Below are 26,378 nucleotides of genomic sequence, written 5' to 3' on the forward strand. Positions count from 1 at the left end.
TCTATCTATCTCTATATCTTTATATCTTTATATCTTTATATCTTTATATCTTTATATCTTTATATCTTTATATCTTTATATCTTTATATCTATCTATCTATCTAACTATCTATCTATCTATCTATCTCTATTTATCTATATTTTATCTTTATCTTTTATCTTTCTTTATCTATATCTATTTATCTATCTATCTATCTATCTATCTCTATTTATCTTTTATCTTTATCTATCTTTTATCTTTCTTTGTCTATCTCTATCTATCTATATCTTTCTTTATCTATCTTTTATCTTTCTTTAGCTATCTATATCTATCTATCTCTATATCTTTATATCTTTATATCTTTATATCTTTATATCTATCTATCTATCTAACTATCTATCTATCTATCTATCTCTATTTATCTATATTTTATCTTTATCTTTTATCTTTCTTTATCTATCTCTATCTATCTATCTATCTATCTATCTATCTATCTATCTATCTATCTATCTATCTATCTATCTAATCTTCTATCTAATTTACCTACCTTTCTAATTTAAATGCTCCTCATCTCATGGTCCCAGCATCTCTGAGTGACTTACATTAAGAAAAAACAAATGATTAACAAAATATAAGCATGGATTAAAATTAAAGCAAACAACAACATGACTTTGGAGGAGAGAGGTGGAGCCGCCTTCTTGCTAGTGCCCCAAGGACCTACAGCCAGCAGCTCCTCCTTTTTAAGCCTTTTCCTGAAGTCTAAAAGAGGACCTCACCTCTCGGGGGGCGGGGTGTGTGTGTGTTCCAGAGGTCAAGGCTGTGGCAGAAAAAGCCCTGGACCCCATTAGCCGAAGTTCCTTGCCTGGTGGGGTCCAGAGTGGCCCTTTTGCCAACATAAGTGGAGTGGGTCAGTCCCATTGGGGAAAGAGGGCTCCTCAGATACCCCAGAATCCTCTGTCTAATTCTGGTCACTACGATGTAGAAAAGATGTGGAGACTCTGGACAGAGTGCAGAGAAGAGCAACAAAGATGATTAGGGGACTGGAGGCTAAAACATATGAAGAACGGTTGCAGGAACTGGGTATGTCTAATTTAATGAAAAGAAGGATTAGGGGAGACACGATAGCATCTTCCAATATCTCAGGGGCCGCCCCAAAGAAGAGGGAGTCAAGCTGTTCTCCAAAGCACCTGAGGGCAGAACAAGAAGCAATGGGTGGAAACTCATCAAGGAGAGAAGCAACTTAGAACTGAGGAGAAACTTTCTAACGGTGAGGACAATTAACCAAAGGGGTCTGGGTGAAGGGTGGGCACTTGACCCAGTAGCCCAAATGCCCCCCCCCCCGACTCAAAGGCTGCCACTGAGTGAGGCAATCCACAGGATGAAAACCAGCTCAGAGCCCTCCCCTCGTCCTCCCAAGGTCCCAACACGGAAACAACCTCCAGTTCATGGAATTACGCTCTGTGCCATTACATCTTGGTCTGATTAACATGACGCGCCTTGGCAGCTCATCCACCCTGACGGGAAAGCGGCCCCCGCAGCCATTCATGTTCACTTCCTTGGTGGAATGGGTGGGGTGTTGTGTCACGGTTCGGATGAAAGTGGCTGAATTCCCAGCCGTGGGGCTCCTGCCAGGGACGTGAGAAACGCCAAGGCCCGCAAGGCCAAAGGAAACAAAACCCACCAGCCTTTCGGGAAAGGTGCCCGTTGGCCAGAAACTGGAGGGGAAAGTCTGCCAGCTGGATTTGAACCTGGAGAAATGAAGGTGGTTCCAAGGGGCCTCCTCCTCCTCCTCCTCCTCCTCCAGTTTTGGTCAGCAGGTTACAGGGAAAAAACGTTGAGACTTTGGAGAAAGTGCAGAGAAGAGCAACTGAGGTGGGGAAAGGCTGCAGCCGTGATGGGGAACCGATGGCACACGGGAGTCGTCTCTCTGGGCACACGGATCATCGCTCAATGCTCTTCCGGGTTCGACATGCCAGCCAGCTGGTACTTTGTGTGTTGAGGAGCCCCGGGAATCGGAAGAGCAGCCGCCCGGGCCGCATGCACACGCTGGGAAGATGATGATCTGGGTTCCGGTGCATGCATGAACAGCTGCCAGCTGGTCTTCATGCACACATGTGCTCCAGTAACCGGAAGACCAGGTGGCCGGTGCACATGCACGCACCGGAATCCAGAAGGTCACCTTCCCAGCGCACACCTGCACACCAGGAGGCTGCTCTCTGGTTTCCAGCACACGGGCGCCCCCATTTCGGTACTCAGTGCTGAAAAGTTCGCCAACACTGGCCTGGAGACATAGGAGGAACGGTTGCAGGAACTGGGGATGTCTAGTTGAATGAAAAGAAGGACCAGGGGAGACAGGATAGCATCTTCCAATATCTCAGGGGTTGCCCCAAAGAAGAGGGAGTCAGACTATTCTCCAAAGCCCCTGAGGTTAGAACAAGAAGCAATGGGTGGAAACTAATCAAGGAGAGAAGCAACTTAGAACTGAGGAGGAATTTCCTGACAGTTAGAACAACTAATCAGTGGAACAGAAGCTGCCTCCAGAAGTTGTGTATGGCCCAATACTGGAAGTCTTTAAGAAGATGCTGGATAGCCATTTGCCTGGAACTGTATAGGGTTTCCTGCCTAGGCAGGGGGTTGGACTAGAAGACCTCCAAGGGCCCTTCCAGCTCTATTCTGATTCCGATCCTGATCCCTCTGAGCTCTGTTTTTGCAGAGGTCTCTTGGATGAGCCCTCCCCACTAGGCTGTGGGTGCAAATTCTCCTTGCAGGGCAAAGGAAAGAGGAGGTTATTGTTCTCCGAGCAGGGGCATCCCACCCACCCATTTCCGAGGGGGAGGAGGTTGAACCCCGAGGCTGAATCAGCCCATTTTCTATTGAATTACAGCTATTCCTCCCCAAAGGTCCATTGCTAAGCAGTACAGCTGTTCAGTGAATCGGGCCTGATTTCATTACCCTTCCTGCCATGGCTGTTAAGTGAATCACATGGTCATTAAACAGCTCCAGCTTCCTCCCGTGACTTTGCTTGTCGGAAACTGGCTGGGAAGGTCACAAAGGGAGGTCACGTGACCCCAGGGTCCCACCCCTGTCCTAAATGTGTGTCATTGCCATTTTGATCCCGCGACCACGGGAAAGGTGCAGTGGTCGTAAGTGTGAGGATTGGCTGTAAATCCATTTTTTTCCAGTGCCACTGGGACTTTGAATGGGACATACATGTTTTGTTTTGGAAAGGATGCCATTTTGCCCTTCTGAGCAGGGGTCTCGAACCTTGCCAACTTTAGGACTTGTGGGCTTCAACTCCCAGAGTTCCTCAGCCAAAGCTGGCTGAGGAACTCTGGGAGTTGAAGTCCACAAGTCTTAAGGTTGCGGGCTATTATGATTTGGCGTAGAATCGGCATTGCCGGGCTGCCAAACTCCAGATGGCCACAAGGTGGCAGTCATCAGGAGATATTTGAGGCTCAGATCTTCAGGTAGAGAAGGTTTGGCAAGGGAGTCTCTACGTTTTCTCCGTAGAGGGATCCGTTTACTGCTGATGGGTGAGTTGCTTCAAGAGAAGGCTCTGTTTTCTTTCCAGGAACACATTATTTGTATTTTCCAAAGCAAAAGGCGAGTGCAGCTTCTGCTTTCGGTTTCAGAAACAGCTCAGAGAGGGAGAAGGGAGGACTGAGTCACCCTGGAAAAAACACGGCAGGAAAAACGTATTTATTTCATAGACGCCGAGGGTTGAAAGGGACCTTTGAGGTCATCTAGTGACTACGGCTGCCTGAGGCAGGACAAATGGCTCTCCGGGTCTCTTCTTCAAAACCTCCACCACTTCTGGTGGCAAGCTGTTCCACTGGTTAACTGTCCTCCCTGTTCGGAAGTTTCTCCTTAGTTCTGTGTTGCTTCTCTCCTTGTTCCATCCGTTGCTTCTTGGCCTGCCTTCGGGGGCTTTGGAGAACAGGTTGACCCCCCTCTTCTTTGCAGAAGACCCTCAAATATTGGAAGGCTGCTCTCATGTCACCCTCTCAAGCCTTCCCTTCATTAGGCTCGATATTCCCAGGTCCCTCAGCCGTCCGTGGCCTGGTTTAGCCTTCAGACCCCTTTGGGGCTCATCTCTGCCCACTTTCTAGGGTCTCAGGATCTTTATTTCTTGGTCCCAGGTGGTTTTCTTGCAAACGTTTTATGACCCAACCAGAGAACATGATCAGCGCCAATGATGACGATGATAGCATTGATGAGTTCGCACAGTTGGGTCAGGAAACGTCTGCAAGAAAACCACCCAGCTCAGAGAGTTCCAGCCCTGAGCTACAAATATTAGTATTACTTTTATTCCATTTACATGCTGCTCACCTCAATCTCACGTAACTCTGGGCGGCTTACAAGAAATACCATTTATGAGATCATGGAAATCCTGATCTAGAGATCTCATCAGCAGGTTTTTTATGACACAAACACGTTGTGTTGCAAAGGTCAACTGAACCCATAATATTTTGTGAAGGGAGTCTTGCTCTGACTGCTGGTGTTTTTTCCCCAGTTACCGCAGCTCTCTTTTAATGTGAATTCTCTCTAATATGCCCACAGAAAGTCAACAGATGACAATGCGTCACTCATTCTGAGAATGTCTCAGAGCAGCCCAGCGAGGAGAGAGGTGCCAATCCTTCTTCCTTTTGAGTCAATTCATTTCTGCTCTGACCTGACCAAGGGCTTCTGCTGACTCACATCTCCTGAAATGAGCCGTTTCTCAAGCTTTAGAAGGGAAACCGATCATCTGGGTAAACCTCGCTCTGTTCTAGGAACCAATCGATCGAAGCTGTTCTGGGCATCTTCGCTGAATCAAGGTTGAAAGGTCATCTAGTCCAGCCCATTGCAACGCGCAAGACCCCCCCACCCCCATTCAACCATCCGTTTGAGGTGTGACTGTTTGAAGTTACTCTGGCACTGTTTTTTCACCCTTAGGATCACTGCAGCACGTGATTGCGGTCACGTGATTAAAAACCAGAGGCTTAGCAACTGGCATGTACCTCTGACTGTGCCAGGGTCCCTGGCGTCACGTGGCCCCCTTTTTGTGACCTTCGGACAAGTGAAGTCAGTGGGGAAGCCAGATTCACTTTACAACCATGTTACTCACTTAATAACCACAGCGATTCCCTTGCAACCCTAGGCAGAGAGGAGGAGGAGGGCTGTGGGGTCCTTGGTGATCTCTGAGCTGGTTTCTTGCAGACGCTCCATGATCTAACTTGGGAACCTCAGTGCTAGTAGCGGCTATGAGCACCAACTACTAGCAGTTAGGAGACATAATGAAAACTCCTCGGTTGCACAACACGTGGACAGACTCAACCATCCTTTCAACTGGGGAACTGAGAGCATCCCGGGCCAAACCAAGACCTGAAATGCGAGAGAATTTCTGAGAGCCACTCAGGCACATCGGCCATAAACCAGCAGGGAGAAATAAACAGCACCTAGAAATAAGCCGGGCAGGAATTGGGTCTAATTGAAGGAAAAGAAGGCCGTGGTAGCAGCCTTCCAGTATTTGAGGGGCTGCCCCAAAGAAGAAGGGGTCCACCTATTCTCCAAAGCAACCGAAGGCAGGACAAGGAGCAACCGATGGAAACGAAACAAGAAACAAGACTGGAATTAAGTAGAAATTAACAGAACAATGAATCAGTGGAACGGAGATTGCCTTCAGAAATGGTGAGAGCTCCATCCCTGGAGGTGCTTAAGAAGAGCCTGGACAGTCCCTTGTCTGGAATGGTCTAGGCCAGGGGTCTCCAACCTTGGCCAGAGATCCTCAGCCAGCAACGCTGGGAGTTGAAGTCCACAAGTCTTAAAGTGGCCAAGGTTGGAGACCCCTGGTCTAGGGTCTCCTGCTTGAGCAGGGGGGTGGACTAGAAGACCTCTGAAGACGGTCTTGTAACTTGGCAGCTTTAACACTTGCATGCTTCAAATGCCAGACTTTCTGAGCCAACATTTTGGTTGCTAAGCAGGACCGTTGTTAAGTGATACTGATATTATATAACACTTTTAATTAAGCGGGTACCTTGAATAAACATAACTTTGAGTTTCAAATAACACTGATTTCGTTGTTGTCTTAGGTGACATCTGTGAAAAAAAATTCAGGTGCTCAGGCATGAAAATGTGCCGCTCAAACACTATACTTTTCCGCACACACTGGAAAAAAATTAGAGGGAACATTGTCTGAAGTCCCTTCGAACTCTGTTCTTCTGACTTCTCTTTCCTAGAGTAAGCCATTCCTACGTTATCTTTTCTGAGAAGGGCCGCCAGGGGAGAGCCCATCAATGCTCTGGCAACTGGGAGCCTGTTGCTGGCCACTTTGGAGCAGCCTGGGGGCAACCCAGGAGAGGGGTGGGTGGGGGTCCTGAGTGGAAGTTCTCCCTGGAGCTCTTCCTTCTCAGCTGGGGATTCCCTTCGCTTGGTTGAGCGAGGCACCACAGGCGCTTCCAGTTTCCTAACAGCTCATCGCATGGCTGTGCGCGCCCGAGTGTTTGTTGTTATTCACTCAGTTTTGGAGAAGTCATATTCACATGTTCCGGCCCACTTGTTATTTTCTAGACGATCCTCTTAAAGTTCAAAGCACAAACATTAAAAATAAACAGTGCTGGTTGCCTTGACTGCTCTTAACGCACTTCCAGCGAGTGTGTCACTCATCAGCCGCGCTGCTCATCCGCCAGTCCTGCGCAGAGGTCCGAGGGGTTTCCCAACCATCCAGGTCATCTTTGTCCCAGCGGTGGTTTTTTCCAAAAGGCAACTGGGTTTTTTTTCCCCTTGAAAGCATTTCGCTTCTCATCCAAGAGTTTATTGAGATCCAACTGCTCCGTCCTTTCAGCACTTTCAAGAAGGTTCTACACCCATTGATGGTTCCACCACAAAACCACGTTCGACTAAAGCGCGCTCGACGAAACCGCGTAGCTGACGTCGTCACAGGGCGACAACAGCACGGAGACAGAAGCACGCTGTAAACGCTAAAGCTAAAATTAACCCCTAAACCTAAACCTAACCCCCCCTAAACCTAATCCTAAACCTAACCCTAAACCTAACCCTTAATCTAACCCTAAAGATAACCCTAAAGCTAACCCTTACCTTAAGTTGAATCCGCTTGCTTTCAAAGCGCTATTTAAAGCGCCCTTCTTTCTCCGCGCTGGCTGTTGTCGCCCTGTTGATGACGTCAGCGACGCGGTTTAATTGGGTGCGCTTTAGTCGAGCGCGGTTTTGTCGTGCCACGCCCACTGACAATATCCAGGTGACCCCGGGGGCACAGAGAGACCCCCAAGGACTCTCAGAGGGAGCGCTAACGTCCAGAGGACTGCAAGGCCTATAAATCCTTCCATCCTCCACCGTTCAGTCCGAACTGAATGGAGCATCTTGAACGAAGCTGGTCCTTGTTTCCTTTGGGACTCTCTGGGAAGGCGGTCCCTGCCCCATGGACCTGGGGGGCAAGGAAAGCCAGGCTCGGCTGTCATGGAGCTGTGGCTGCCTTTTGATTGTTTTGTTATGGAGTTTATGAGCTGAGGAGAGCATCCATCTGTTCATCCATCCATCCATCCATCCATCCATCTACCCACCCACCCATCTCTCCACCATTCATCGCCCCATCCCATCCGCCCACCCATCCCTCCATCCCCCATCTGTCCATTTATCCATCCGTTGATCCCCCCCATTAATCCACCCACCTATCTGTCCATCCCTCCACCCCCTATCTGTCCATCCATCCATCCACTGATTCCTCCATCCGTCTGTCCATCCATCCATCCATTCATCCCATTTGTCCATCCATCTGTCCTTCCCTCCCTCCCTATTTATTTATGCATGTCCATAAATTCCTGGAGTTTGTTGCCTGCAGCTCCCTCTCTCGGTGCGCGCATGAACACAAAGAGAAGTGTGTACAAACTCTTTGGCCCCACCTCCCTGCCTCCCTCGTGCTGGACGTGCTGCTTCCGCTCCTTCAGAAGGCGGCCAGAGGCCGGGCAGCCCCCGTTTCCCCGTCTTCCTAGAAAAAGACCTCTGGCTGCCCAGAGCCTCCACGGCTTCTGCCTGAGCGAAGTGGTGCTGCTCCTCCTTCGGAAGACGAGAAAAAGGGGGGGGGGCACAGCAGGCGCTCCCAACCGTATCAGAAAACGAGGCATGCTCTCTGCTTGCAGGAGGCCTAGTGGTTAGCTCTGGGCCCCTTTCAGTAGAGGAAGGTGCCAGCCCCAACGGGAAGTTTAGGGCTGCTCTGAATCGGAGAATTCATCTGCTTTTCCTGGAACTGCCCCCTGGAGAGGGACGAGCCAAGCCCCACTGGGTGCAAACAGGCAGAGGGGATCGGAGGCCTCCAGGCAGGCGCCTTCAGGGACTACAACTCCCAGCCAGTCCCAACCCCGCTGCTGCCACCAGAATGGAGACGTCGGAACTCGAGACAGGAGGTATTTTCCTTCTGGGAGACCCAATCTCCGCCCAGATCTTAATAGAACAGCTACTCATGGATACTGGCACTGTTTTCGGTGCTGTTGTTAACTGTGAACAGTCGCTAAATGAACTGTTGTAAGTGGAGGACTGCCTGTAATACTGAAGGAAAGTGGGGTTAGGCCTTCTGAGAGCCAGTTCCCTGAAACCAAACCCTTTACGCACACCTCATTTTGCATACACCCACACAAACACACCAGAGACAGAGAGAGAGGGACGCTCATACCAGTTATCAGAAAGCTGAAGTGCTTAGCTCAGTTTTTCTTTAATATGCTTTGCTGAATTTCTACAAAAGATAAAATATAAAAACAGGAAAAGAGCCGAGAGAGGAAGGTGCAAAAGAATCAGGGGGGGGGGGGGAAATAAGGGGGATGAGTTAACTTCCAACTCTCTTCGATGAAGTTAAAAATGTGAAAGCACTTGAACCTTTAGTTCTCAAATTCAGTAATGCTCAGTTTTCCTGCAATCATAATCAGTGCTAATCGTCACATCCCAACGTTTGTATTGCATTTTTTTTAAAATGCCAATTAAAAACGTGCAAAAGTGGAGTCCGGAAATGCCTCCTGGCCTCTTGCAGAGGAAGATTTAGTTGGCTTTAACGCTTGCCCAACCGTTGCGTGCAGAGCTGGGGGCCATTCCGTGCCCTTCCCAGGTTGAGAAATTGGCAGTAAACAAACGGTGGGACGATCATGAACATAAAACATAGAATCTTAGGGATGGAAGGGACCTTGGAGATCATCTAGTCCAACCCCCTGCTCAAGCAGGAGACCGTGTACCGTTTCAGGCAAACGGCTGTCCAGTCTCTTCTTGAAAACCTCCAGGGATGGAGGAGCAGCCACAACTTCTGGAGGCAACTTCTGTTCCACAGGTGAATTGTCCTCACCGTCTGGAAGTTTCTCCTGAATTCCAGGTGGCTTCTCTCCTTGGTTAGTTTCCATCCATTGCTTCTCCTCCTGCCTTCTGGTGCCTTGGTGAATAGGTGGACCCCCTCTTCTGTGGGGCAGCCCCTCAAATACCAGAGTACTGATATCATGTTGCTGCTGGTATTTTTCTGAGAGCCTATCCATATGTAGCCTCCTTAACCATTCATCAGACAATCTAGTCACCAGGCCTTCTAGTCCAGTGTTTCTCAACCTTGGCGACTTTAAGTCCCGTGGACTTCAACTCCCAGAATTCCCCCAGCCAGCATAGCTGGCTGGGGGAATTCTGGGAGTTGAAGTCCACGGGACTTAAAGTCGCCAAGGTTGAGAAACACTGTTGTAGTCCAGGGGCTGCAGAATTCTAGGAATTGAAGTCTACAAGGCTTAACGTTGCCAAGTTTGGGGATCCCTGGACTAACCTCTCCTCTTACTGGCTCTTGTCTGCACGTTTTCTAGGGTCTCAGCAACTTTTCTGAGCTGGATTGGGACACGTAACCTGAAACACAACTTGTGCAAATCAAGAAATCTTAAAACCTGCAAGTAAGTTTCTCAGATTTTGGTTTCAAATAAGTTAGGTGTCAAATTGGAGTTTCCAAAATCTGGACTCGTGCAACCTCTTAGTCGGGGGGGTCTCCAAATTTGGCAACATGAAGATTTGTGGACTTCAGCTCCCAGAATCCCCCAGCTACAAATGTGGATCACGTGACCACCCCACCCCCCCGGATGCTGCAACCATTTTAAGTACATGCCAGTTGCCAAGGATCTGAATTTTGATCACACGATTATGGAGATGCTCAAATGGTCGTGTGAAAAACAGTCATGTCACTTTTTTCCGGTATCTTCGGCCACTAAACGAATCGTAAATAGAAGACTACTTATATTTATTTCCTTCCAAAGAGCCCTTTAATATATTCAGTCCCAAAGACCATTTCCAGAAAAGATTTCCTTCTATTTTCATTCCGACGGTTGATTTCTTCCCTCCTCTTCCCCAAATCACTGGGTTGAGATGGAAAGCTACAGAAATTGAGGGAATGAATGAAAAAGAATGAACGAATTAAAAGAAGAGAGAGGAAGGAAGGAAGGAAGGAAGGAACGAAGGAAGGAAGGAAAATAGATCAGTTCAGGCAGAAGAATCAGGCTGGGGGTCTAGAGTAGTGTTTCTCAACCTTGTCAACTTGAAGATGTCCGGACTTCAACTCCCAGAATTCCCCAGCCAGCATTCGCTGGCTGGGGAATTCTGGGAGTTGAAGTCCGGACATCTTCAAGTTGACAAGGTTGAGAAACACTGTCCTAGACACTTCCCCATCTTCAAGTGGCCAAGGTTGAGAAACACTGGTCTAGAGGATTGTTGAAGCACAGGGACAATTTTAATTTTCGTGTTTATTGCCTTGTTTTGTTGGCAAAAAAGATCTGGGAATCAAGGTTGCCCCCCCCACCCCCAAGCTCTCCATCCTTTGGGTCTCCCCTCTTTCTCCCCTATGTTCGCCTCTCGGTCTCCCCCACTCCCACCAAGGGGGCCATTCACAAAGCGCCCCAAGAGCTTGCATTTGTTGCCTTCAACCTTGAGTTCTCGCCCCAAACTGGTCGGCCTCATCTCCTGTTTATAGAAGCGGAGGGCTATTTTGAGTGATGGAAATGATCAGCAACTGCCTCAAATAAAGAGGAATTTAAACTCAATAAACTTTGCTTTGGGAGCAAAGAGGAAAGCTCTCTGCAAAGTCTGCCAAGAGGGATTCAACTCGTGTTTTCTCAAGGTCGACAACTTTTAAAGACACGCGGACTTCGGCTCCCAGAATTCCCAAGCCAGCTGTGCATCGAGAAACATTTGATTCCAACTCTATTTAAGCCTCTTTGCAAAAATCCCCGTCCAAAGCCCTCACGAGCTCCCTCCAACCGAGGCCTATAAAGACCTCAAAACTTTTCTGAAATCCTCCCAAACGGATTTCCACATTTGTTTTGCCCCCCAAGACTAATTCCCTGCCTCTCCTCCTTTCGTTTTCCTAACCCTTAGCGGAGGTTGGGTGGGGGGGAGATAAATTGAATAAAGAAGCACAATTTTCCAAAGCAACAATGACCCCCAGGCTGTGGCAAAAACAACAGGAAAAGCAATTTAGCAGAATTTATTACACGTTTTTTTAAAAGTGGGGAGGGGGGGGAGAAAAAATCTATCCACGCTCTGAGGTTTCTAAGGGTTTCTCCACAGGTGAGTCCCCCGTTGGCAGCCGTTGCACAGGTGGGGGAAGGCTGCCTTCGATGCTTCCACAGACACCTGCGTGTGTGCGTGAGTGTTCTGGTCATCCACATCTCGTTGGGATGGGGGGGGGGAGGCTGCGAGCAGCTGCCAAGGACCCCCGACGGGCTGATGCCCCCAAGCGAGACCCACCCAGTGGCAGAGACATAGCCCGTGCCCTGTGGAGGGAAGCCAGAGCCCCCCTCCCTTTGAGAGGCACCTGGTGCTTCGGCAGAGGAGGAGGGGGGCGGGGAGACCCTGGATCCTGCCCTCCACAGGATGAGGCCAGCCCCTGGCAAGAGGGGTCTGGCCCGACTTGGCACCTCGCCTCCCCTCACCTGGGGCTAGGGGAGAGGAGCCCTACGCAATGCCCACCTCCCCGATCCAGACCCAGGTGCGAGGGAGGCTGGGCAGGGGTCCCAGGCGATGGGAGCGACCTGCTCTCCCCCTGCGTCAAGTGCCACCCTAGCAGTTTCCACCCGTCCCCTGGGGTTAAAAGGTGCCAAAGCAGCCCCCGGCCTCACCCTCCTTCCCCGCATTGAACCGGACGCCGCATGCCAAACCCTAAAAATAACTAGACAGGGGTGAGGATGGGAGGCCACCCAGCAATCCACAGGTTCTCAGCAGGACTTCTCAGCGACGCTGGGATGAACGTGGCAGTGCTGCTTCCTCCCAGGCGAAGCGGAGGGAGAGGAGCCGATGCGCCCCTGAACCCCTCAATCTGGCAGGTTGAAGAAAGACGACGGCTGCCCACATTTCTCAGCTGCTCCTTCCAAAGCCTGGCCGGCCGAACTGGGCAGGCAAGGAAAGTCTTTGACTGGGAACCATCGGCAAGCGACGTCTGAAGAGGAGAGGGAGGGAGGCGGAGGGGCTTCTCCCCCAAAATCCAGGGTGGGGCCCCTCCTGCCGAAGGCCCATCGGGGGCAGGAGAAACGGAGGGAATCCAGACTTGGGGTTCGGTCAACGTGGTCGAGAGGACCCTCTGGGTTGGCGTCAGAGAGTGGGGCTGGGGAACAGGGCGTGGGGGCTGCCCAGCTCGACCCCCGCCAGAAGCGGCCGAGGGGAAGGTGGGCTGGAGGCCTCCAGGCCTGGCCCAAAGGGGTGAGACCAGGGGGCCATCAGTGGGGAGGGGGGCATCCATTTCCTTTTGCATCAGGAATAAAAAGATTTTTCCAGAGGCTGTTAAAATAATTCTTTTCTTTCTGGTTAAAAAAAGGAAGGAGAAAGAGACCCCCCCCCCTCCTACGAGCAGCAGAAGCCGGCCTTGGGGGGTGGGGTGGGGTGGCTCCTCGTGTGCAGAGTCCGTCTGGGGCTGTGGAGCAGCAGCTCTGGGCCGGAGGCCATAGTCCTGAGAGGTCAAGTGGCCGAGAAGGCTGCTCCCGGGGGTCTCCCAAGGCCTCCTTGGCTCCCCAGGGGAGTCCGGGCTCCGGGGCAGGAACGGGGGGGGGGGGGCTACTCCAGCCCCAAAATATAGTTAATCCCTTGCACCAGTCCGATGATGACCGGCTGCCAGGCCACCAGGTAGCGCAGCCAGTCCAGCAGCTGTCCGTACATCACATGCGGCCGCTCCCAGCTGCAAGGCGGAGTTAAGGTGGAGTAGAAATAAAGGAGATGCTGGGGGGGGGGGCTTACTTGCTCCTCCTCGTAGCTGATGTTAAGGCCGGTGCCCGTCTCCGCTGCCTGAAGGGGGCCAGCAAGACCAGAGTAATTAGTAATTAGAATCCAGGAGGACACCCAAGTTGCGGACCCTCTCTGACGGGTGTAAGATTTCACCCCCCAGGCTAAGAGGTGGAATGTCTGGACCATCCTTGGGAGGGAGCATCAATAGCCACTCGGTCTTGTCGGGATTGAGTGCAAGCTTGTTCGCTCCCATCCAGACCCTGACAGCCTCCAGGCACTGGCACATCACTTCCACCGCTTCGCGGGGTGGACAGATACAACTGGGTATTGTCCGCACATTGGTGATATTTGATAGCAATAGCAATAGCAGTTAGACTTATCTACCGCTTCGTAGGGCTTTCGGCCCTCTCTAAGCAGTTTACAGAGTCAGCATTTTGCCCCCAACAACAATCTGGGTCCTCATTTTACCCACCTCGGAAGGATGGAAGGCTGAGTCAACCTTGAGCCGGTGAGATTTGAACAGCCGAACTGCAGAACTGCAGTCAGCTGAAGTAGCCTGCAGTGCTGCATTTAACCACTGCGCCACCTCGGCTCTGTATCCCGTGCCGACGAATGATCTCACCCAGGGGCTTCATGTAGATGTTAAATAGGAGGGGGGACAGGACCGAACCCTGCGGCACCCCATATTTGAGGGGCCTAGGGGTCAACCTCTAGGAAGGAACCAACACCTCCATCTCCTCCAACCAACACCGACTGCGACCTGTCCGAGAGGTAGGAGGAGAACCACCGAAGAACGGTGCCTCCCCCCCCCACCTCCCCCAGTCCTCGCAGAAGGATACGCATGGTCGATGGTATCGAAGGCCGCTGAGAGGTCAAGAAGCACCAGGATAGAGGAATGTCCTCTATCCCTGGCCCGCCAGAGATCATCGATCAGCACGACCAAAGCAGTTTCGGTGGAGTAACCAGGCCTGAACCCCGACTGAAAGGGATCCAGACAGTCTGCTTCATCCAAGGTCCGTCGGAGTTGAAAGGCCACCACCTTCTCAACAACCTTCCCTACAACCTTCCCTGCGTGCGGCAAAACACAGGAACGCTGCTCTCTCCCCCCCCCGAAGGAGTTGCCTATTTATCCATTGGCACGGAAGGGGAACTGCGAGGTTGGCAGGAGACGAGGCCCGCGACAGGAACTCACCCCATGACGCAGTGGCAGGACTCGAACCGCCCCAGGGCAGGCCTCTTCCGGGGTCCTTTAGGTCAGAGGTCCCCAAGCGCTCCGGCTTTGGAGGGGGGTAGAGGGGAGGCCGTGCAGACGGTGGCCCACGCACAGAGGCTGCATGATGTCCGTGCTCAGCTGCCACTTCTGCGCCCGGCTTCTGGGCGGCTGAAGGGCCGGGGTTGGGTAGCCCTGGTTTCAGCCACTGAGCCACCACGCCTTAAACGGGGTGGGCTATTCCTTTCCCCAGGGGCCACCGGAGAAGCCGGGACTGTCCTGGGGGCTGGAAAGAAAAGGGAAGCCGGCCAGTGGGACGGAGGGGGGCAGCCGAGGGGCAGGAGGGGTGTGTGTGGGGGAGGGAAATGCCCAGGTCTCAGGTAAGGGGAGCCCCCAGGGGCTCAAGAGGCCAGCATCCCATCCCGTGGCTCTGGGACTCGGGGCCAGCAACCTCCCACCGTGGTCCTTCGTCCACTGGGGCTGCAGGGGCAGGGAGGCCACGGGACCCCTGGGGCTCAGCCCTGCGGGGAAACGCTCTGAAGGGAGGCTACCCAGCTGCCAGGCTCAAGGCCAGCAAGAGAGAGAGAATAAGGGCTGGGAGGGGCACGGAGAGCATCTAGTCCAGCCCTGGGGGTTGTTGTAATGGCGAGAGAGGAAGGATACGGGTTGCTGAACATCCGCTTGAGGTCCACTTTCTCCTTGCAGTAGGGACAGGTCTCCTTCTTCCCCACAATGCACCAGCCCCGGATGCAGAACTCGTGAAAGCTGGACGGACGGACGGTCAAGGAACAAACGGGGGGTGGGCTGGACAGAAGCCAGAAGCCGACGGAAAAGAAGAGCTGAAGCCCAGGGCTGAAGGGGGGGGGGGGGAGCTGCCTTCTTTCCTTGCAGACGTCTCAATGCCCAACTAGGGAACATCATCAGTGCTGGAAAGGAAGGGGGGGGGGTTGTGGAGAGGAGGAGGGGGAGGAGGGGGACTACGGGGTCCTTGGTGCAATCTGGACTTGGCTGCATTGCCTGATCCTTACTGTTAGCACTGGTGAAGTTGCCTAGTTGGGTCATGAAACGCCTGTCCGGAAACAACTAAGCCCAGAGACCCCCCAAGGACCCCCCATCACGACCAATGAAGCAAAGAACTACAACATGCCCCCTCCCCCAATGGAGGCCTCCTGACTGGGAGGACCAGTTCCAGCCAGACCCAAACGGGGCCCCCCTCCAGCTCAGGCTCTCAGAGGAAGGGGGGGGGGCTTATAGATTTGGCCCCCAGAAGAGGAGGAGGAGGAGGAGGCTGGAGAGGAGGCGGCCTGCAAGTGAGCTGCACTGGATCCCACTCCACCTGGGCCGCCACTGCTCGGCAGAGGCCCATGGGTCCCAGGGCAGGAGGGCAGCCCTGGGGGAGGACGGGAATCTAGGCTGGGCCTCCCCTTCCCATGTGCCCCTCCCTTGCAGGGCGGCTGGGCTGCGAATTCCCAGGAGCCAGGCTGACCCCCCGGCAGTTGGGGGGGGGGGATTCCAGGGCTTGGGGTGACCCTCGGACGGAGGGCCCAGCAGCCTCCCCTGCCTGCCACAAACCCCCTCAGAGGTCAGGCTGGGGGACTACAAGTCCCATACTCTCCAGGCATCTGGGTGGGAAAGATCCCAAATCAGGGAGCCCCAGCCGAGAGGACGGACAGGGACATTACGGGGAGTCCTCGACTTATGACAGTTCATTTAGTGACCCTTTGCTGGTCAGAATGTCGCCAAAGGGGATGACGTGATTCCAAGGACCCTGCGACCGTCGTAAGTGTGAGTCAGTAGCCAAGCGTCTCATTTTGGCCACGTGGATGCCTGTGTGTGCGTGTGCTTGGGGGGGGGGGAGGGTGTATGAAGACAACCGCAGCCCCTCAAAGCCACCCCCCCTCCTGCCACCAGGCCCCCACCCACCCCCGGACCCAGCGACCGTCGTAAGTGTGAGTCAGTAGCCAAGCGTGTGCCCCGTGGAAGGATACACGTGGTTGCAGGAGAGCCGGTAGGTGTTCTCGATGATCCCTTCCTCGTTGACGTCCACGAAGATCGGCTGCCCGCAGACGGCACAGACGCTCTCTGAGAGGTGCTTGGTGGGCATCCCGCAGGCGCTGTAGAACTGCCCCGGGGGAGGGAGGCTGATATGGGGGGGGGGGCTCCTGGGTGTGCCCCACCCCCTCTTCCCCAAGGAACCAAAGGGGCTGGGGGCCCAGGAGCCACCCCTTTCAGCTCCCCCCCCCCAATGCCAATGCCAGGCTCCTCCAGGCCTTGCCCCCAAATGCCCAGCAGGGACCCTGCCTCACTCGCACGGGAAAGGAGGAATAGCAAGAGCGCCACCTAGTGGCCAAAGTCCCTCTGTGCTCCTTAGATCAGCAGCCTCGGCCACTTAAGGTCAGCTGGACTACAACCCCCAAATTCCTCAGCCAGCAGCCTTCCTTCCTTTCTCCTTCTCCTCCTTTCTTTCTTCTTACATTTTTTTCTTCCTTCCCTTCCTTCTCTTCTCCCTATCAGTCCTTCCTCCCTTTCTCTCCTTCCTTCCCTCCCTTTTCCCATTCCCCCCCTTTCATCCTCCTCCCCCTCTTTCTTCTCTTCTTCCTTCCTTCTTCATCTCTCCTTCCTTCCTTCCTTCCTTCCGAGGTGGGTCAAATGAGGAACCCAGATTGTTGGGGGCAAGAGGCTGGCTCTGTAAACCACTCAGAGAAGGCTGGAAAGCACCGTGAAGTGGTATATAAGTCTTAAGTGCTATTGCCCTTCCTTCCTTCCTTCCTTCCTCATAGCCAGCTGGGGGATTCTGGGAGTCGAAGTCTTAAAGGGCTTAAAGGGGTTGAAACTGTGGTTGGTCCACCCTCAAGGGAACAGCTGGCGGAGGAGGAGATTCCCAGGCCAGGCACCCCTGGAGTGGGGGCAAAAGGACCGAGGAGGGGGAGGGGGCAGCAGGAGAGCTCTGGCTTGGGGAGAGGGGAGGGGAGGGGGGGTCTCAAGGGACAGGGAAGGCCAAGCCTCCTCCCCACCCCTCCCTCTTCCTCCCCCCCTTTGAGGCTCTTACCCCGATGGTGGAGGCCATGTAATCCGCACACATCTCCGCAAAGTCCCGTTCCAGGACTCCGTAGTAGAGGCCGTAGAACAGCAGGGAGATCCCAAAGTCCATGCCGTCTTCCGGTTTAATTCTGACATTGGGGGGGGGGGAGACTTTAGAAACGTCTGTGGTGGCTGCTAAGAGGACCCCTCCCACCCCACGGCCGGCCTCAACATCTGAGCTGGGAGCACAGCTTTCAAACTGGCGTTAGGGAGGCATCGAACCCAGGACTCTAAGAAGCCCTGCCTGGGGCTCCAGCTATTTGGCTACAAGAAGCCCCACTGGGCCTGAGCAGCCCTTTGGGGCCCAGGGGTCCTCTAGACGTCCCCCAGTTCTCCATGCTGCAAGTTGCCATTATTAAACTAGTGGTAGCACTGATGATGTTACCTATTTGGGTAACAAAACATCTGCAGGAAAACAGCCAGGCTCAGAGAACATCAAAGCCCCCCCCCCCAACCCTCCTCCTCTTCACAAATCCCCTTCTAGCACTGATGAGGTTCCCTGGTTTGGTAATGAAACATCTGCAAGGAAACAATCTGGGTGTGAGACCACCAAGGACCCCCCCCAGTCCTCCTCCTCCCACACCGCATTTGAAGTCTCTCTGTGTGTGTGAGAGGGAGGGAGGGAGGGGTGGGAGGTGGATTTTTCTTCTCACCTGAATAATAAATTAAGGCCGAAGAGGGTGAACATGACAGCCATGTAGCCCACGATGCCTATGGCGTAGCTGATCTTGTAGATGAGGAGAAACCACTTGTAGACCAACCTGGATGTAGGGAGCAGAAGGGAAAATGTGCCAGGCCCACAGCTCTCCATCAGGGCCTCTTTCGGCTTTCCTCTTTGAAAGAAATCCATGGCATTATAGCCCCAAAAAAAGCTACATACCATATTCTTTGGACTATAAGACGCGCTGGAGTATAAGACGCACCAAGATTTTGAAGAGATAAATTTCTTTTTAAAGGTTTTTGCCCTCCCTGGCCCCCAGGAGTCTCTGCAGGCCTCCCAAACCCTCTGCAGGCCCTGTTTTTTTGTGAAAAATGGGCATGCAGAGAGTTTGAAAGGCCTGCAAAGTGCTGCTGGGGGCCGGGGAGGGCAAAAATGTGACCCGTGGGGGGTTTGGGAGGCTAAAAATGGGCCCATTTTTCACAAAAATGAGATGCACAAGGTGGGGTTTGGGGAGGCCAAAAATGCTGTATTCGGTGTATGAGACGGCCCAGATTTTCACCCTCTTTTTTGGGGGGGAAAAAGTTGTGATTTATATTCCAAAAAATACAGTAAGTACCCCGTGAAAAGGAACAGTCATCTGTCATTGGCCGGCTGAAACAAAATCAATCCAGCTGGAAACTGCCGTTTCTCAGCAAAGACTGAAGTTGGAGAAAGGCCTTCAAAACCAACCCTCAAGAGTGTAAAGTTCAGGATCTTCAAATCTGACGAAATAAGCGTCCAGGTGGTCCTCCACTTACGACCACAATGGACCTGCTGCTGAGATATTAGCGGAAGCGGAGTTAAAAACACCGAACTGGGCCCAGCCAAGAGAGGAAAAGGGCTCAGGTGCCACTGGCCCCGTCGGCAGAAGACCCCCCCCTGCCCCACCAGCCTCCCAAGGCCTCTGCCCGCCCCAAGGAGCCCACTTCCCTCCGGCTCACCTGGGGGTGGTCTGGACCAGGGGCTTCCGGGTGGCTCGGAAGGTAACGAAAGCCGTGACGGCCGAGAAGAAAACCCAGATGCCCAGGAATCGCCACCAGTGCAGCTTGACAGTGAAGTAGAGGGGGACCACCCACATCTGGAAGAGGGTCACCATCTGCAATGAGAAAGGGGGGTGGGATTAGGAGAGGGGCAGCTTGGAATCTCCCCGGGGGAACTGCATCTCAAGGCCTGTCCCTTCCTCCCCCAAAGCCTTCAGGCGATCCTGGAGGAACCCTAGCAAAGGAGCCCAGCATCCAACCGCTTGTAAGGCTTACTGTTCATCCTCATTGCCCCAGCCTACAGCTTACAACCTTACACCAGTTGGCAGCTATTAATTCCTCATTACCTGACAGAGAATATTTACAGCTCAGGATTGAACTGTGAGCTCCTGGCTGAGTGCGGTGATTTTCCTGGCAGGCGTTTCAGGACCCAACTAGAGAACACCGTCAGTGCTAGAAGGGAGAGGGGTTTGTGGGGAGGAGGGGGAAGATTGAGGGGGCCTTGTGTGCTCTCTGAAGTTGGTGGTCTTCTTGCAGAGTAGATAACATCATCAGTGCTGGAGAAGGAGGAGGAGGAAGGGGGGGGTCCTTGGTGCTCTTTTAAGGGCTTTCTTGCAGACATTTCAGGACCCAACTAGGGAACATCATCAGTGCTAGAAGGAAGGGGGGATTTGCTCTTGGCTTATGTTCAGATAACTTGCTTGCAGAGAGCACCAAGGACCCCACAGTCCTCCTCCACCTCCTCCTCCACAAACCCCACTTCCCGCCAGCACTGATGATGCTCCCTAGTTGGGTGGGGAAAGGTCTGCAAAGAAAGCAGCCGGTTGAGAGACCCCGGAGGAGCCCAGAGACTCTCCATTCTTGGGCCCCGGGAGGAGCTGGCTTACGTTGTAGGAGCGAGGGTGCCTCTGTTTCCACTGGACCAGGAGCAGCTGGGCGACCACCAACGTGGCAATCAGGATGAGGACCATCTCGGCGTGCATGGCCTCGTGGCCCCGGTGCTTGGCGTGCATCCGGGCATGCTCGATCCTGGAACGAGAGCCAGGCAGGCAGGTCAGCCTCTCGCACAGCAGCCGCCCCGGCCAACTCACCAGCCCCCCATGCGGCCGGCCCCCCTGTCCGCCTGGCTGCGGAGCTCACACTCAACGGCCTCTCGAGACCCCAGAGAGGGAGCCAGAACCACGCAAGGGGAAGAGGGGGTGTGACTGGACAATGAAACTTCATTTTCATTTTTTTAAAATCTGAAATTAATTGTATAAATTTTATACTTCATATCTTGATTATATTGCATACTACCCAGAGTCCCTCTTTGAAGGAGAAGGACAGTTTAGAGAGAGAGACAGAGAGAGAAAGAGGGAAGGAAGGAAGGAAGGAAGGAAGGAAGGAGAAGGAAGGAAGGAAGGAAGGAAGGAAGGAAGAGGGAAGGAAGGAAAGAGGGAAGGAAGGAAAGGAAGAAAGGAAGGAAGGAAGGAGGAAGGAAGGAAAGGAAGGAAGGAAAGAAGGAAGGAAAGGAAGAAAGGAAAGAAGGAAGGAAGGAAGGAGGAAGGAAAGAAGGAAGGAAGGAAGGAAAGGGAAAGAAGGAAGGAGGAAGGGAGGAAAGAAGGAAGGAAGGAAAGGGAAAGACGGAAGGAGGAAGGAGGGAAGGGGGAAGGAGGAAGGAAGGAAGGAAAGAAGGAGGAAGGAAAGAAGGAAGGAAGGAAAGGGAAAGAAGGAGGAAGGAGGGAAGGAGGAAGGAAGGAAAGAAGGAAGGAAAGAAGGAAGGAGGGAGGAAAGAAGGAAAGAGGAAGGAAAAAAGGAACGAACTCTGGGAAGCAAACAACATCAGCCAATCTTCCTTAAGCCCAGAAAGGAGGGAAGGAAAGGCAGGCCTTCCAATCCCTGACAATCCACAGGCTGAATAGCGCAGCCCCAGTACAGGGTCGGGGCACCCACAAGGCCATCTATCCCAACCCCTCTCTCTAAAGAGAGAGAGAGATCATCAGTGTGCTGGAGGGGGGTCTTGCAAGATGAGCTCACTCAGACGTTTCCCCGCAGGCGGCTGCTGCCCAGCCAGACAGGCGTCCTGGAGGGAGCCAGCCAGCCTTGCACTCACCTCCATCTCTCGTCCGGGTCCAGGTGTGACAGGTCAACCTGCAGAGAAGGAGAGAGAGAGAAGGAGAGAGAGCACCCAAGGGAGGGAGGAGGCCCTGCCCTCTCAGCCTCCCAGAGTCCCTTTGGCTCTGCCAGCCTCCAGAAACAACCACCAGGGTTATATTCACAGAACAAGACGTGCCCAGAACCTCCCCTGGGGCGGGAGGGGGGGGGGCTTAATGGGGTGCTGTGGATTTTAGGATAGCTGTGGACCTGCCCCCCACCCCCCACCTCGCTCACCTGCAGGGCAGCCATTAGAGCGGCCCAGGGCGCCTCCTGTGGCTCCCTCTGAGCGAAATGCTGGGCAACCTTCAAATCCCTTCGGATCCCAGAACTCCCCAAGGGCGGCATTCCACCCGCATTGTGAGGTGGCACAACTCCTGGCCTCCGCAGGGACCACTGAGCAGCTGAGGCCCCTCTCCTGCGCCTGGACAGCAGGCCCAAGGAAAGCCACCACTGGGAAGGCCACCACCTCCTCCTCCTCCTCGGAAGGCGACTGCTCAGCGTTTCGCTGGAAGGCCAGAGACGCTCCCCTCTTCTGAAGGGCGAGGGTGGGGGGGGGGAAGTGGGCAGCTATCCTAACCTCCCCATGAGACACGGAGCAGGGGGTCGGCAGGCAGAGGTCCAGGATGAGGGACGGAGTGGCCTTTCACCTCCCTCACACTGAGAAGGGCCAGCAGTTCACATCTGGGATCAATGGGCTCCTTTTTAGCACAAGGGCATCTTTGAAACCAACACATCTCCCTACTGCACCCTCCGCCTTGAGGATCACGGGGGGCAAAATCATTCGGCCTGCCAGGGCTTCCTCCCCCCCCTCCCCAATTTGTGACAGCCAACAGCAGCACACCCCTGGCAGGTACAGGTGTGACAGAAAGAGAGGCTGGACTGAAAGGGGGGGGCAGTGAATTCTTTGGGCCGGGGAAGAAAATCTGTGCTTTCCAACTTCTGCAATCATTTGAACTGGGGGCCTGTGGAGACCCTCCGTCCTCCCCAAGGTGCTTTTTCAGGAGGCAACTGGACCTCCTGTTTTTTCTCTGAAGACGTTTCTCTTCCCACCCGAGAAGCTTCCTCTCCTCCGACAGGACAATGGGGAATGAAACGGGGGACTTTGCTCACAAATTGAGTTCTCGGAGTGAGCTTGGTGGGGTTGTTTAATTTAATTTAATTAATTTAATTTGCAAACATTTCGTGACCCAACTAGATAACTTCATCAGTGTCAGAAGGAGACGGGGTTTGTGGAGAGGGAGGACAAGGACAACAAGAATGACGCTGTGGAGTTCTCTGCACTTGGTGGTTTTCTTGTGGAAGTTTTGTGATCCAACTAGTTATAACCTCCCTCAGTGCTGAAGATGTTCCCTAGTTGGGTCAGGAGACGTCTGCAAGAAAACAGCCAAGTGCAGAGAGCATCAAGGACACCCCCCCCCCCACTTAAATCTCTTCCTCCTCCCTTGGTCTGCAACCCCCCCTCCCTTCTAGCACTGGTGATGTTACCTAGCTGAGTCAGGAAGTACCTGTAAGGCAGTGTTTCTCAACCTTGGCCACTTGAAGACGTCCGGACTTCAACTCCCAGAATTCCCCAGCCAGCGAATGCTGGCTGGGGAATTCTGGGAGTTGAAGTCCGGACATCTTCAAGTGGCCAAGGTTGAGAAACACTGATATAAGATATATCTCATAGATATAAGATCAACAGATAGAAGAGGGAAGGGGCCTTCGATACGCTCATCACCGCCTTGAATTGTTTGTAGAAATAACAAATGTGGAGACAAATGCTCACCACCACCATGGAGCCTAAAATGCCTGTTGCTAAGTGAGAGTCGTTGAGTGAGTTTGGTTCCACTTTACGACCTTGCTTGCCACGACAGTTAAGTGAATCACTGCAGTTAGCAACACGGTCGTTAAGTGGATCTGGCTTCCCCCACTGACTTGGCTTGTCAGGAATTCGCAAAAGGGGATCGCATGAATCTGGAACACTGCGCCCGTCGTAAATGTGAGTCGGTTCCAAGCGTCTGAATTTTGATCATGTGTCTGTGGGCGTGCTACAACGGTCGTAAGTGTGAAGAATGGTCACGAGTTGTTGTTTTTTCCCAGTTGTAACTTCGGTCGCTAAATGAACTGTTGTAAGTCAAGGACTACCTCTACATAAGTAAATAGATAAGTAAAACTGAAAACTGGCAGTCCGAGGGTTTCCCCAGTGGCACCTGCTCAGAGATAAGCCCCAGCGACACCTGCCTAGCACAAAGGTGGTTTCCGGCACAGGAGGAGCCAGCAAGAGTCCGACTTTTGCCCTTCTGGTGCCGAGTCACAGATCCCAAATCAAACTTCAAATCTTTCTTTTATTGACGAAAGCTAATCGACTCTTATTGTAGCTGGAGGCCCAGCGAATCAAAACCTCCTCGGCTGTCACAAAAGGAGGCTTTTAAGAAGAGATTGGAGAGCCGCTTGTCTGCTTGAGCGGGGGGCTGGACTAGAGGACCTCCAAGGTCCCCTTCCAACAGTGTTATTCTATCATTCTATGCTAAGAAACTGTTTTGCATCTCTTAAGGGGGGGATGCAATGGCTGGGGAGGATTTCACCGGCACCCTCTTACAGGAGAGGAGGGCCAGGTGTGTGGGTGAGTCATCCTCTGGAGGTTTACAAAGGTGTGTAAAACACACCTCAGCCATTGGCTGAGCAGCTTCGGGTGACTGGAGGGAAGAGCGTCTCCTCCTCTTAAGAGGCAGGACAGGAGGCTAGAAAGAAACCTCACAATTGTTGCTACACAATTGTGACCCCCCCCGGGGGAGGGTCTTCTCTGTGGCTGCTCCGGCCCTCTGGAAGGATCTCCCCGTGGAGATCTGGACCCTCACCACCCTTCTGGCTTTCCGAAAAGCCATCAAGACCTGGCTGTTCCGGCAGGCCTGGGGCTGATGAGTTCCCAGCCCCACTTGGATTGTTGTGATTGTTGTGTAGTTTTTAATCTGTTTTTTGTATCTGTTTTTGTCTTGTTCGCTTTTTTTTGTATTTTCCCCTTCCCCATTTGTTTGTTAGCCGGCATACAAGTATAATAAACATCCAAACATCCAACAATCCTTGGCTTTCAACATTTTCTCCACCTAACAGAGCAAGAGTTTTCACAGGTGTTTGGAGACAAGGCTGGGAAGAGCCTTGGGGGTCTTTTAGCCCAGTGTTTCTCAACCTTGGCAACTTGAAGATGTCCACTGATCTAGAATATGAAAGTCTGCATAAAATTCCTTCCTATGCAAGGATTGAGGAACATTTGAAGTGTCTAGGACAGTGTTTCTCAACCTTGGCATTTGCTGGCTGGGGAATTCTGGGAGTTGAAGTCCAGACATCTTCAAGTTGCCAAGGTTGAGAAACACTGACCTAGAATATGAAAGTCTGCATAAAATTCCTTCCTATGCAAGGATTGAGGAACATTTGAAGTGTCTAGGACAGTGTTTCTCAACCTTGGCAACTTGAAGATGTCTGGACTTCAACTCCCAGAATTCCCCAGCCAGCGAATTCTGGGAGTTGAAGTCCAGACATCTTCAAGTTGCTAAGGTTGAGAAACACTGTTCTAGCCCACTCCCTCCTTCAACCACTGTAGCAAAGAGCATCATTAAAAAGGGGCAAAACTCACTCAACAACTGTCTCACTTAGCAACAGAAATCTGGGGCTCAATCGTAAGTCGGGGGCCGACCTAAATCTGTAAACCGCACGGCAGATAAACGCACCCCGACACTGAGACCGGCTCAAACTCCGCCGTCCCTCTTGCCTCTTTCAAAAAGGGCAGGAGAGATGGAGGGGGGGAACGTCGCCTTTTCTACGCCGGACGAGGAAGGGGAGGCAGAAAGGAGACCATCCACATTCTCCCTGGAGCTCCTGCCTAGGTCCTGGCTTCAGGTCAGGCTGGGAAATGAATTCTGCCGGCAGGCGGGGATGCACCAGGTGAGAATCCTACAAGGACAGCGGTTCTCAAGCTTTGAGAGCTTGAAGAGGGCTTGGACTTCAACTCCCAGGATTCTCCAGACTGGGGGATTCTGGGAGTTGAAGTCCAAGCCTTCTTCAAGCTCTCAAGCTGGAGAGAGACTGCAGTAGAGACCCTTGGCAGGGACTGTGGGACTCCCCGCCACAAGAGCCCCTGAAGTTAGGATTGGGATAGTTTTGCTGGCTGGGGAACGCTTGGAAGTTGAAGTCCAGCCCTCTTCAAGCTGTCATGTTGGAGAGACACTATAATGGATCCTTGGTAGCTTCATCCCTTAGCAGAGACTGCGGAACTCCCCGACACAAGAGCCCGGGCAAATCTTAGTTTGGAGGCTTTGCTGGCTGGGGAACGCTTGGAAGTTGAATTCCAAGCCCTCTTCAAGCTGTCACGCTGGAGAGACACCACAATGGACCCTTGGTAGCTTCATCCTTAGCAGGGACTGCGGGACTCCCCGCCACAAGAGCGCAGGAGCCTTTGATCTGGACCATCAGCGGGACAAACGCGCTCAAGAGGCGCCCGGGGCCTCTCCAGGGGCGCCTGGCCAGGAGATCGGGGGTCTGTTTAAGAGGAAGCCCCTCCCATAGAGTCGGCTGCCTCAGGTAGACTCTGCCTGGCGTTGGAGGCTCTGCCCAGGTGTGAGGAGAGCGGGGGCTCGGCGAGAGGCCTGCCTTGCAGGGCTGTTGGGGAGAGGGGACCAGCCTCCCTCCTCCTCCTCCTCCTCATCCTCCCCGCGCAGCTTCCCCGCCGGCGACTCACCTCATCGGCGCCGGGCTCCAGCGGCGCCCCCACTACCTCCACTTCCACCACCGCCATCTTGCCCCCCCCCCCTCACCGCCAACTCGCTTCCGCCGGCGCCCACCAATCACCGCCCTCGGATCCCACTCGCCCAATCGGCGCCTTCGGAGGGCGGGCGGCTGTCATCGGGCGTCAGGGAGCGTCGAACAAGTGCCGCATTTCCCCTCGGACGAAACCACGGGAAAGCCAACGGGAGGGTGAGGGGAGGGTCGCTGAGGGGCCCGTCCGAGGGTCTCTTCCTGGAGACGATGGTGCAGCTCTGGGGATCCGGGTTCGGAAAGGAGCGGCGCGTCCTCGGGGCCGCTTCCAGGGAAGAGCAATTGACAGAC

General features: G+C 53.2%; 1 protein-coding gene and 1 long non-coding RNA gene across 2 annotated transcripts; one reads left to right on the forward strand and one right to left on the reverse strand.

Annotated features, from left to right (window-relative positions):
* Positions 1-8,159: 8,159 nt before the first annotated feature.
* On the forward strand, positions 8,160-9,979 carry LOC116510823. The gene is made up of 2 exons (XR_004255670.1): positions 8,160-8,379; positions 9,796-9,979. It is a non-coding gene; the product is annotated as an uncharacterized LOC116510823 (long non-coding RNA).
* A 2,951-nt stretch (positions 9,980-12,930) lies between these two features.
* Positions 12,931-26,081, reverse strand: LOC116510497 (RING finger protein 121). Its single transcript, XM_032220092.1, has 9 exons — positions 26,011-26,081; positions 21,253-21,290; positions 20,048-20,189; positions 19,122-19,276; positions 18,134-18,241; positions 17,449-17,569; positions 16,388-16,521; positions 15,063-15,164; positions 12,931-13,142 (listed from the first exon to the last, which is right to left on the reverse strand). The coding sequence occupies exons 1-9, from the start codon at positions 26,065-26,067 to the stop codon at positions 13,022-13,024; spliced, it is 978 nt and encodes a 325-aa protein (XP_032075983.1). The 5' UTR covers positions 26,068-26,081; the 3' UTR covers positions 12,931-13,021.
* Between the last annotated feature and the right edge of the window lie 297 nt (positions 26,082-26,378).

Source organism: Thamnophis elegans, chromosome 6 (assembly GCF_009769535.1).
Source record: "Thamnophis elegans isolate rThaEle1 chromosome 6, rThaEle1.pri, whole genome shotgun sequence".
Taxonomy (NCBI): Eukaryota; Metazoa; Chordata; class Lepidosauria; order Squamata; family Colubridae; genus Thamnophis; species Thamnophis elegans.

What these genes read in the sequence shown, in the direction of transcription:
- LOC116510497 (XM_032220092.1), bottom strand. Translation starts at nt 26,067, where the DNA reads ATGGCGGTGGTGGAAGTGGAGGTAGTGGGGGCGCCGCTGGAGCCCGGC. An exon ending in TGGAGCCCGGCGCCGATGAG is followed by an intron (nt 21,291 to 26,010) that starts GTGAGTCGCCGG and finishes CCTTCTCTGCAG; the next exon opens with GTTGACCTGTCACACCTGGA. An exon ending in GACCCGGACGAGAGATGGAG is followed by an intron (nt 20,190 to 21,252) that starts GTGAGTGCAAGG and finishes CTCTCGTTCCAG; the next exon opens with GATCGAGCATGCCCGGATGC.